The sequence below is a fragment of the Heterocephalus glaber genome, unplaced genomic scaffold (genome assembly GCF_053883595.1).
Source record: "Heterocephalus glaber isolate CG9 unplaced genomic scaffold, H.glaber_assembly_v1.0 deba00001452, whole genome shotgun sequence".
NCBI lineage: Eukaryota > Metazoa > Chordata > Mammalia > Rodentia > Bathyergidae > Heterocephalus > Heterocephalus glaber.
In genome coordinates this window covers 20,486,137-20,498,677 of record NW_028258302.1, presented here as the reverse complement: position 1 = coordinate 20,498,677, position 12,541 = coordinate 20,486,137, and the positions used below count along the sequence as shown (strand labels likewise).

General features: G+C 37.0%; 1 protein-coding gene across 43 annotated transcripts in view; it reads right to left on the bottom strand.

Annotated features, from left to right (window-relative positions):
• Hp1bp3 (heterochromatin protein 1 binding protein 3) overlaps positions 1-12,541 on the bottom strand; it is a 34,362-nt gene that overhangs the window by 19,707 nt on the left and 2,114 nt on the right. For 6 of the 43 annotated variants that reach the window (XM_087215087.1, XM_004850490.4, XM_013074355.3 and 3 more), the window contains exons 2-4: positions 8,680-8,779; positions 2,671-2,821; positions 738-897 (exon numbers count right to left, since the gene is read on the bottom strand). In XM_087215087.1, coding sequence (XP_087071213.1) covers positions 738-897; positions 2,671-2,821; positions 8,680-8,761 — 393 coding nt within the window. In that variant the 5' untranslated portion in view covers positions 8,762-8,779. Of the gene's footprint in view, positions 1-737; positions 898-2,670; positions 2,840-8,679; positions 8,780-9,321; positions 9,518-11,246; positions 11,376-11,504; positions 11,557-12,541 lie in introns of those variants that run through there. The other 37 variants (XM_087215066.1, XM_087215076.1, XM_087215078.1 and 34 more) reach the window with 20 other exon arrangements.

The window sequence follows — 12,541 nt, the reverse complement described above, 5'->3', positions numbered from 1 at the left end:
GAGTGCTGGGATTATAGTAATGTGCCACCACACCCACTGGGTTTTGTTGTCACTCAGCCTCTCAGTAATTTAGATTACAAGTGCATATCACTATGCCCAACTTTAAGAAAGGTCTCTCCATCCTCTGGTACTGGGTGGGGAACCCAGAGTCTGCAATGAACTATGCCCCAGACATTTTTAGTTTTTATTCTGAAATAAGTGTTAAATGTTTGTTAAATGAACATTTTCAGCCTTCAAGTAAAAACTTTGTAATCAGTCGAGTTGATAGATAATAGAAAACAGGGAGCTAGGCCTTTTACAAATGGAAAGGGAACCAAGAGATGGAGGGAGGCAAGGGAAGAAGTAAAAAAGAATTAAGATATGTTATGTACATGTACCAATTCCTCATGATGAAATTAATCATTATGTACTGGAATCATGTACTATAAAAAAATTTTTTTGGTACCGGGGATTGAACTGAGGACCTTGTCCTTGCGAGACAGGCATGGTGCCACTGAGCTAAATTCCTGGCCCCTAATAAAAATTAAAATAAAATCTTATTATAGTGAATATGAGTTTTTAAAAACAATACTGGTAACCAAATGTAACTGGATTAGATAAACATGTACCTCATAGGACTTCTTTTAAATTTCCTTTAAGAAGCAACACAAGATTTCTGGTATCTGCACAGAGAATTTTCAAACAAGCAAAAGACGAACATAATAAATCTAAGATAATTGCCTAAAATAAAAACTTGCCTTAATGGCCTCAGTTAGGATTGCATCCATCTTGGGACGTGGTGAGGAAGCCATTGGTGTTTGTTTCTGGGCCCTGGCTAGCTGGCTGGCAGAAAGAGTAGCCCAGGAAGGTATGGTTTTTTTCACTTTCTTCTCCTTTTCCTTAGAATGATCTTTCTCCCTTTAAAACAAACAACTGTTATTATGCAAGATAAACTTTCCATAAAGAGGTACTGTTGACTCTTGGTATCTGTGAGTTCTACATTTTTGGGTTTGGTGTCCAAGGGTTAAAAGTACTTGGGAAAAAAACTGCATTTGTACCAAACATGTACAGATATTTTTTTGTCACTACTCCCTAAACAACAGCATAGCAATTGTTCACAAAGCACTTACATTGTATTATGTATAATTCAGGGATGACTTCCAAGCCTACAGAGGACATGCACAGATTACACACAAATATTATACTATGCCATTTTATATAAGGAATAGAATATCAAAAAATTTTGTTATCTGCAGGAGTTCAGTAACCAATGACCCTTGGACACCGAGGGGATGACTGTATAAAGTTAGGAAAAAAACACCTGGGTACTATAAATGAAATTAAAATGTTTCTTTTTTTTTTTTGGTACCAGGGATCGAATTCGGGTCGTTGCGCTTGTGCAGCAGGCGGCGAAACCACTGAGCTAAATCCCCGGCCCTAAAAATGTTTCTCTTATGTGTAGGAAAAAGGAATCACGTAAATCAGCACTTGTATGAAGACCCAGTATACAAAATAAATGAGAATGTTAAAATTTATTCTGGTCAGTACTACAATAGATGCAATTTGATATGGTAGAAAGAACTCAAGCTCTGAAGTCAGAACACTAGGTTTGAAATTTAGCTAGAACACCTAGTAGCTAGATACACAATTTTAGCAAATGATTTCTCAGTCACCTCAACTATAACAACCCCTTCATAAGGTGTTGTAAAAAATATGCAACTATGCTAGTAGCATTATGAGCCATGGAGCGTTATATTAAGTAACAACTGTACTCCATTCAGATGCATTAAAACATTTAAAAATACAGAGGAGCCACCCAAAATCCCACAGATCTTAAGTACATCTATGCAACTGGAATAAAGGATTCACTGAGGATTATACCTAGAAAGTATAGTTATTTCTACTTAAAAAATAATTTCTAACTGGACCAATTATGAAAAGAATGGAACACCAGCTATCCGAGGGGGTCACTAAAATTAAAAATTAATTACTAACAGTAACACTGAACAAATACAGATCATCAATTGCAAATTCTGCTTTCAGATGCTCAAAGTCACCTCCAATTGAAAACTTCACCAAACATATACAGAGTATTAGTCACTCTAGCAATAGCTTGAAACAGATCTGTATTTTATAACATAACATGTAAAAACAACCCACTCTGGAACAGAGGTAAGAATAAAAGGGTGAAGGGTCTTTCTTCCAGGTCAGTTTTGGCTTTTTGAGACAGTCTCACTATGCAGTGCAGACTGGCCTTGAACTCATTATGTAGCCCAGGCTGGCTTCAAACTCATGGCGATCCTCCTGCCTCAGCCTCCCAAGTGCTGGGATTACAGGCATGCATCACCACACCTGGCTCCAGGTCAGATTTTTGTGTTTCATTTCTTACTGAGATTTTGTCAATGCTTAAAATCCCAGATATTTTGACAATGAATTATAAGCATAAAAGCACACTCCAAAGTCAAAAGACTTTTGGACTGCCCAAACCACTGTTCTGCTAAGTACCACACATGCCAATAGCCCATACAAAAAAGCATAAAACTATTTCAAATGATAATTCTAAAAAGTAAACCCAACTAGCAAATACCTAGCATAAACCAATGCTGCAATACTTTAGCTCAATCTGATCTACATTCCTTTTACTTTTACTTGGTCTTCAACTGGAAACAGCCAGAAGGTATAACTCCTTACTCCTTTTTGGTTTCCTCAGAAGGTTTTTCTTCCTTCTCTTCAGTCTCAGGTTCTCCCTTCGGCTGTTCTGCCTCACTAGATGTAGCAGGTGGGGTTTCATTTTCTTGTTCTTCTACAGTGGAGATAGATTCCTCTGAACTTACATCTGGTTCTAAAAAGGTGAGCAGAACTGCATCACATAGACATACATTATAGCCCCAATCAATAAAAATGTAAGGCTTATTGTATTAAACAGACCAGCCAAACAGTCTTTTTTTTTTTGGTACCAGGGATCGAACTGAGGACCGTGTGCTTACCAGGCAGGTGCTATGCCACTGAGCTAAATTCCAGCCCCCAAAACCTTCTAATTAACAGGTGAATTCTAAAATGAAAACAATTTTGAGTATAGTTTTTTTTTCTTTACTTTGTGTGTGGGGTGCTGGGGACTGAACCCAGGGACTCACACATGCTGAACAGTGTTCTACCACCATGCTACATACTCAACCCTCTTTAAGTCACTCAAGCTATCTGTTCAAATATTTATCCAGACCACACAAGAGAAAAGGAGATGATGAGGAAACTACACATTTACCCTAAATCTTGAGTACTGTACTCCGCAGTATTAATCTCAATTAAAAAGCTCGCCATTTTTAACTGGCAAATCTTTAAAAATTAGCATGTACTTCCAGGTGAAACAACTGATTGAGACAAGATGGGAATACTAAGGTCTGCAGTTGTTTGTGCCTTTTCTTCACAGCAAGTCTCTGAAAAGCTACTATAAAACAGAACTGCTTACATTGCTTATGCAGAGATTTCAAAGCAAAGGACTCCAGGGGCAAGAATCAGGCAAAAAAAAAAAAATTATGTTTGTGGTTTTCACATAAAGAGAACAAAAGAATGCCATTTCTATCAAACTGCAAAAATAAGATTGCAAAATTATAAAGGTATTTCTCATTTCTCAACAAATTAAAACATAAATTTCAGAACAGTCAACTATCAATTACAAATCCTATCTGAGATTAATGGTCTTTAAATGACTTGACTTTATTAGTCTGGTACAAACACCTCCCATATCTCTTCAGACAAACTAAGGTTTTAAGAGTTACATACACTTCAATTCCAGTTCAGTCTTTATAATTTTCCAGCTCAATGATCTTAGGGCAAGTCTTCTGTTATCTCCAAGTTAGTATCCTTACCTCAGTTATGAGGATTATAAAATGTTTTAGGGGAAGCCTGTAGGCCAGCACTTACACTAAGTGAATTATTTCTGCCCTCCTTTGGCCTATTCTGATCCTTTTAGAACTGTTTCCCATATCCTTAAGATCACAAAGTATTAAGGGTAGAACTTCAGTATAAAATGGTATACTATATCCCAGGATACAGAGAATAACTCATTTAGGTTTCCCATGGTAAGGTGTATTTTTTTGTCATGATGTATCTTGAACTATGATGAACTAAACCCTCACCCTAACAATTTGATCTCATTGGCTATAAAAATTAAGAATTTACAATTACTTACTCTTATGTTTATGTATTGCCTTATTTTAAAAAAATAAAAAGCTAAGAACCACTTATAATTTTATTATAATAGTACAAGCTAGGGCCGGGGATTTAGCTCAGTGGTTCCACCACCTGCCTTGCAAGCAGAAGGACCCGAGTTTGATCCATGGTACCAAAAAAAAAAAAAAAAAAAGATATCTGGTATACTAGTACAAGCTATAAATTTTGCATTATTTTCTGAATGCACAGGGCTCTGGGTTCAATCCCCATCACCAAAGAAACAAAGAACTGACAGAAAACAGAAAAAAGAATACAGGCATGCCTTGTTTTATTGTTTTGCAGGGTTTTTTTTAAAGTAAATTGAAAGTTTATGACAGATTTACATTAAATAAGTCTGCTGGTACCACTTTTCCTACATCATGTGTTTTCGAACTTTTTCATTATTATTAGTTATGGTGATCTGTAATCAGTGACCTTTGGTACTGTTGTTCCCTCTTTTGGGTGACACAGAACTTTTCCCATGTAAGACAGCAAACTTAACTGATAAATGTTTGTTTGGTTTTTTTTGGTACTGGGGATCAAACTCGGGTCCTTGCGCTTGTGTGGCAGGTGGCGTAACCACTGAGCTAAATTCCCAGCCAGAGAACAAAGCTTTTTTTTTGGTACTGGGGATCGAACTCAGGACCTTGTGCTTGCCAGGCAGGTGCTGGAACCAGTGAGCTAAATCTCTGGCCCTTAACTGATAAATGTATGCTTTTGACTGCTCCACTGAACAACTATTTCTGTCTTCCCCCTCTCCTCAGGCTTCCCTATTCCCTGAGACACGGTAATATTGAAATTAAGCCAACAAATAATCTTATAATGGCCTCTAAATGTTCAAATGAAATGAAGAATTGCAACCCCACCACCACTACCTTTTTAGGCAGTACTGGGGATTAATGCAAGGCTTTTGCAATGAGCTACATCCCCAGCTTCTTTCCTACGTTTCTTAAAGTCTCGCTAAATCCCCAAAATGCCCAGGCTGGCTTTGAATTTTCAGTACTCATACCTCAGCCTCCCAGTGTGCTGGGATTACAGGCACACACCATCAAACCCCAGCTTGCATTTTTCTCATTTTAACTCCAAAGATAGAAATGATTAAGCTAAGCGAGAAAGGCATGTTAAAAGCTAAGACAGGCCTCTTGTGAGAAACAGTGGCCAAGTCATGGATGCAAAGGAAAAGGGAATAAAACTGCTACCCTACTAAATAATGTATATAAATGAGAAAATGAAACAGTTTTATTGTTGATACATAGAAGGTTTTAGTGGTTTGGATAGAAGATCAAACCAGCCACAAAATTCGCATAAGCAAAAATCTAATTCAGAGAAAAGTCCTAACTCTCTTGAACTATGCGGGCTGAGGGGAAAGAGCTTTAGAAGAAAATGTGAAGCTAGCAGAGGTTGGTTCATGAGATTTAAAGAAATAAGTCTACTCTATCATACGAAAGTACAGGGACAAACAGCCAGGGGTAATGCAGAAGCTGCAGCAAGTTACTCAGAATACTAGCTAAAATAACTACTGATGAAGGTGGCCACTCTGAACAATACATTTTTTTTTTTGGTACCGGGGATGGAACTCGGGTCCTTGTGCTTGTGCAGCAGCAGGCGGAGAAACCACTGAGCTAAATCTCCAGCCCAGCAATACATTTTTTATGTGGACAAAAGAACTTTATATTAGAAGATGCCATCTAGGATTTTTATAGCAAGAGAAGTCGATGTCTACCTTCCAAGTACACCTGATTCTTATCAGGGTAATATAGCTGGTGACTTTAAATCAAAGCCAATGTTCATTTACCATTCTAAAAATCCTACAGTCCTTAAGAATTACACCAAATCTAGTCTTGTGCCCTATCAGTGGAACAAAGCCTAGAGGAGAACACATCTGTTTACAACATGGCTTACTAAATATTTAAGCTCTTTGCTGAGACCTACTGGTCAGAAAAGATTGCTTTCAAAACATTACTGCTCACTGACAATGCATCTGGTTACCTTAGAGCTCTGATGGAGACGCAGGAGATTAATGTTATTTATATGCCTACTAACACAACATCTATGCTGCAATTCATGGATCAAGGATTAATTTCAACTTTTATGTTTTATTATTTTAAAAAAGTACTTTGTAGCTGGGGATAGGGTACACATCTGTAAACCTGGTACTCGGGCAGTTGAAGCAGAAGGATCCAAAGTTTAAGGCTAGCCTGAACTACACAGTGAAATCCTGTCTCAAAAAGAAAAAAAAAAATGGGGGGGCGGTGTCCAGCTATAGCTGCCACAGATAGTGATTCTTCTGATAGATATGGGCAGAATATACTGAAATCCTTCTGGAATGGATTCACCATGCTTGATGCCAATAAGAACATTCATGATTCACAGGAAGAGGCCAAAATATCAAAATTAACAGGAGCTTGGAAGAAGTTGATTTCAACCTCATAGATGACTTTGGAGGGTTCAAAACTTCAGTGGACAAACTGCAGATGTATGTAGTAGAAATAGCAAGACAACTAAACTCACAAGTGAAGCCTAAAGATGTAGCTAAATTGCTGCAATCTCATGATAAAATTTGAATGGATGAAGAACTGCTTCTCACAGATGAGCAAAGAAGCAGTATCTATGTCTGGTAAAGATGCTATGAACATTGTTGAAATGAAAAAAGAATCTATTATGTAAACTTAATTGAGCTGGGAGCTGTAGTGCAAACCTGTGATCCCAGCACTCTGGGAGGATGAGACAAGTGTAAGTTGTAAGTTTGTAAACTTGTAAGTTTGGGTGGGTGATTCAGTGACTTACTGAGAGCGTTTCAAAATAAGATTTATAAAAATGGGGTAGGGTTGTAATTCAACGCCAAGGCCACAGTTTTGATCCCCAGTACCATGAAAACAAATGTAGTTGGGAATTGAGAGGATTAAATTCAACTTTGAAAAAAGTTCTATTGTGGATAAAAGGCTACTGGACAGTATCAGGGCACAGAAAATTTCTTTCTGAAAGGAAGAGTCAACTGATATGGCAAATTTCATTGTATTAGTACAAGAAACTGACACAACCATCCCAACCTTCACCAACCACCATCCTAATTCGGCCATTAACACTAAAGGTCTGGAGGATTATTATTATTTTTTAGCAATAAATTATTTTTAATTAAGGCTTGTACTTTCTTAGACATAAGTCTGCCGCATACTTAACATACTACAGTGTAAGTGAAACTTTTATACACACTGGGAAATGCTTTATCATGACACTTGGTTTAGTGCAGTAGTCTTGAAGTGAAACAATTATCTGTGAGGTATGCCTGTATTTGCTTTATTTTTTTGTTTTTTTGAGACAGCGTTTTGCTATGTAGTTTAGGCTGGCCTTGAACTCAGGGTGATCCTCCTGCCTCAGCTTCCCAAGTGCTGGGATTACAAGTGTGCACCACTACACCCAGCCTCTGTAGTTGCTTTAGAGTTATGGCTTAATAAAGACTCAATCTAATTATTTCTACTTAAAAAATAAGATATACAGAAGATTAAACAAGTATACAACTTATGAAGTAATAATTACTTTATAAATTTTTGGTTGACTTTTCTAATGTACATCTAAACCCTCTGCTATATATTCTGAAAACTGATGTTCTTAGTGAGTGATCCCAATGTGGGATAAGATAATCAATTCATCAGTACTCATTTCTTTTTAATATTTTAATTGTCATGTTCCCTAACTGCATTAGGCAAAGGTAAATTGTGTATAGGACCCATCCTAAGGATTTGCAGACAAAAAATCTAGGTGCAAACCTCTAGTGCACTAACAGCTAAATGCAACCAGATGCACTGTATTTTGTTTCTATTCTATGCTGGGCAGCAAACATTTGATTCTAACAGCCATAACAGGGACAAAATAGAGTGCTAGCAAACCTGAACAAAAATACAAGGGAAAAAAGAAAATGTTAGCAGAAAGAAAGGGGTCACAAGACACAAATGAGGGAAAAGGAGCAGAAGCAGTTAGAGATGCTATAAAGGAGCACTAATTCTTCAAGTTGATGGGTCTGGATTACTCTCCATTCATTATGCTCCTACCTGACTGGCCAATCTCTTCACCACCAGTATCAGTTGTAAATAATGTTTTGGTCACTTTTTTTGCTTCCCTTAAGGCTGCCTGATGATTTCTGGGGGAACCTTCCACTCTCTATCCCTCAGACCCAAATCTTTCAGAATTCCTTAGAACCTTCATTCTTGTGACATTGTTATGTCCAGGATCCCACTCTTAAATCTGTTCCTATCCTCCCCATTTTTCTATTTTTAATTCGAAGAACATTTTATTTTCACCTTCCAAAAAAATCTAAGAGGCAGTCTTATTTTGCACACATAGTCTGGCCATGATATACCAATAACTACTGCTTTTCTCTTTAAATGTTCCCCTAGAACATGTAACCATGAAAAAAGAACAATTACATTCAAAGGGATTTATGAAATACTCCAAATTGAAGTAAAAATTTTGCCTTTTGTGCCACGGCTTTACCTGGCTTTTCTTCCTCCCCTTCAGCAAGTTTGCTTTTGGGCGGAGTTTCCCGGGTAGAATTCACAGCTCGACGAATTGGCATGGTGCTATCTTCTACCTTCTAAGAAAAGAGATGGTCATAATCAAACATGCATAAAAAAATTCTCTTTTCTCTCTCTCAAGGGGCCTAACTGGGTGTCAAAAGATGTAGGAGAATTCTTCAAGTTGACTCTAGGATCTGATGCAAAGTATTTTTAGTAAGTTTTTTTTTTTAAGCTTTTTATTTTGGTTTTTTTTGGTACCAGAGATCAAACTCGGGACCTTGAGCTTGCAAAGGAGGCAGCACTGGCTAAATTCCTTAAGTTTTTTTTTAAAAAGTGAAATATAATTTTTTAAAGAAATAATCTTCAAAATACTTCATTTTAGGTAGAGATTCACGTGGAAACATAATTTGGAATAAATTTAGAAGGTTGAAGGTTTTCTCAGGGATTTGAGGGGAAGGGGAAGATGAAAAGAACTCTGCATCTATTAGATTTTTTTTTTCAGATTCACACCCTAAGTCTTCCCAAAGTAGGGATAAGAACATGTACCACGAAGAACCCAGCAGGCCCTGAAGTCAGGGGTTGATCCAAGAGCGAGCTTCAAGAATGCATCAGCCCCTACCTCACCTAACTTGTCCGCGTGGATCAGCTGAGCTCCTACTATAAGTGGGAGTGCCTTAGGATGGACGAGTTCACCTTGAGATGTATCAGTCGCCATTTAAAATAATTTCTAGGCCCGAGTACACGTTACACTCTGAAGCCTCTGCTGTTAACCACAAGGATTTTTCCTAATGGTTTCAGTGTGATGAAGAATCAACCTAAAGCACAGAAAAGACCTGGTGTGAAGATTAACAGAAACATAACTAAACTGTCTAAATTTAATATACATCCAAAGGGAAAAAATAACTATAAAACTTATAAAGTGACCCATGACTTAGTTATTAATCAAAAAGATAAAACCACTATCAAAACACAGACTATGTAAAGCAGCGACTAAGACAAACGCATAAGCCACAGCAGATGTTGCACCTTCCACATGAACAAAGGCAACGACAAGAAAGCTCATAAGGAACCCTAATCCCATACCCTCCTGCTACCATCAGAACTTCCAAAGATTGGGGCCGGGGATTTAGCTCAGTGGTTCCACCACCTGCCTTGCAAGCTCAAGGACCGGAGTTCAATCCCCGGTACCAAAAAAAAAGAACTTACAAAGATAAGGAGACTAAGGAACGGTTTAGTCAAATGTTTAGTTAAAGACCAGTTTACTAAAAAGAAGGCTTTTGCTTGAGTTGTTCTCAAAGGGATCTGGAAAATTAATCTTAACTCTATCTCCATTAGTGAAGTAATTTTTTTCTCTATTAATGGAAAATACAAGGGCAAAAATAATGAAGAACATGATATTTTAAGAGCCTCCAGACCCAAAGAAGTAAATTTAGACCATTATCTGAGGGAATAGAAATATGCATGTTTCTAGGACCTATTTGTCATATTTTTAATGTAAGCAAAGCAAGCAGAGAAGAACTCTTAAGTAATTACAGATAAACCCATGTAGTCACCCTACTTTACCTGATCATTAACACCTTCCTCCTCTAATCTTACTGGGCCTCAATGATAGTATATAATAAAAACCCTCAGTATAAGAAAATGGTTATTTAAATGTTTAGGTATCTGTGCTAATAAACAGTTAACAAAAACTTGGGAATAATGAACTACCCATTCACTTCTACTTAACCTCTGACCCTGTCTAGGAATTTAAGAGCTTTCAATTTATCAGGCAAGTCACAAGCAGCAACAAGGCAGGATAAATTTTTTAAAAATTCAAACATAGAGGGCAGGGGATTTAGCTCAGTGGTTCTGCTGTCTGCCTCGCAAGCGTTAGGTCCTGAGTTTGATCCCCGGCACCGAAAAAAAAAAAAATTCAAGCAGAGAATGCTTTCAGTTACAGTAAAGTTCTTTTTATGTGAACACAGACAGCAAGACTATATTGTGAATTATGAACCAGCTGCAAGGAAAAGCAGCTAAAAGATAGGATAATCCACTAAAACTCACTATCAACACTGAATTAGGAATACGATGCATATTTAAATTTATTAACTTATGAAAACTATGTAAAATCCTCATGTTGTACTTCACTTACAAATTACAAAATAATCCACATGATATAGTTGTTCTTTTATCTGTGAAAGGAGGATCAAGATGGCTTAAGGGCTTTATTCAGGCCCGTGAAAATTGAAAATCTGTCTTGGGGTAATTTAAATACATGAACATGTTTATTCATCACCTAGGACATACACAATAACAATGTATTTTCCTTAATAATAAAATGACCACCACCTGCCTCACAAGTGCAAGGTCCTGAGTTCAATCCCTGGTACCCCAAAAAATAAATAAATAAACAAAACAAAACAAATCTGCTATTTTTACATGCAAACACTGCTCGGAAGTAAAACATCATAATTAGATTATTCTTGTTACAGTGACATTGCTAACGGATTTTAATGGATTTATCTTTCTTAACCTATGATAACACTAGGTTGAAAATCCTACCATGAAGTCAATAAAAACTTTCTGAAGCCCCTGTTCACAAGTATCATTAAAAAATATTTTTCTGGGCCTGGGATTTAGCTCAGTGGTGCCGTCGCCTGCCTCGCAAGCACAAGGTCCCGAGTTCGATCCCTAGTACAAAAAAAAAAAAAAAATTTCCCTGTAAACAAAATACTAGAGAAAGACAACAGTCAACACTGTATTCACTAATAATAAAAAAAAAAAAGGTTAAAAAAATGGAGGACAAAGGAAGCTACTCACCAAAGGAAGCAAGAACAGATTCATGGTCCATAAAGACAAAAACATCATTAGCCTAAGGACAAGAATGATATAAAGTATGTCCAGGTTGGAATAACTATGAAGTAAGTTGTATCCACCAAAAACAAAACAACAAAAAAAAACCCCCAAAACCTAGACCCCTCCAAAAAATAACAAAAAGATGTTGACATCTCCTGCTTAAAATCTCCCACTACTACTCTTACCTCACTAACCTCACCTCCTACTATACTATCCATCACTTTATTTTGTTGGCTTCAAACACAAATCTCGTGGTTCTTGCAGTGTGCTCTGCTCATTCCTGTTTCAAGACGTTTGTACTCGCTGTTTTCCTAAACGGAAACATTTTTCCTAGACCTTTCAATCAGGTTTCTCCTCAGCATTATCTCTCTCAGAAAGGCCTCCCATCTTATTCTTTAGGTTTCTTTATACCACTCAACACTATCTTCAGTTCAATATGAGTTGACTGTCTCTCCAAATGAAATGTAAACCCTATGTGGACTATTACTGCACCTATGACAGTGTCTGACATACAGCCTTAGCTCCATAAATATTTTTTGGAAAAATCAGTTGAATAAACAATGATATCTGGTAGTATTTATTATTATATTTACTATTTGTGATGAACATTTAGAAAAAATCGAGCCCAGTTATTTGGGATACTAAGTAACGTTTGCCTTAGCTCTCAATTTCCTTAGTAAAAGCTCACAGAACATCAAAGCTTAAATCTGTAAGACTTTATAATAGATTGGTCAATGGGTTATTTGATAAATTCACTGCCATTACAGAACTAATAAATTATATGAACGGTTAATTCACTGTACCTTAACATTACTTTATAACCATTAACTAAATGTTTTTAGGTTGCCATGCTTGGTTCCCAGCAGGGATCTTATCTAGTTGATTCCTTGCTGCATACATGCTGCCCAAGAACATACCAGGCATAGAACAGGTGCTTAACACATACCAGTGTACTTGTTGAACAATAAATGAAAATTGTCTTTCACCTGAGTTCTCATATA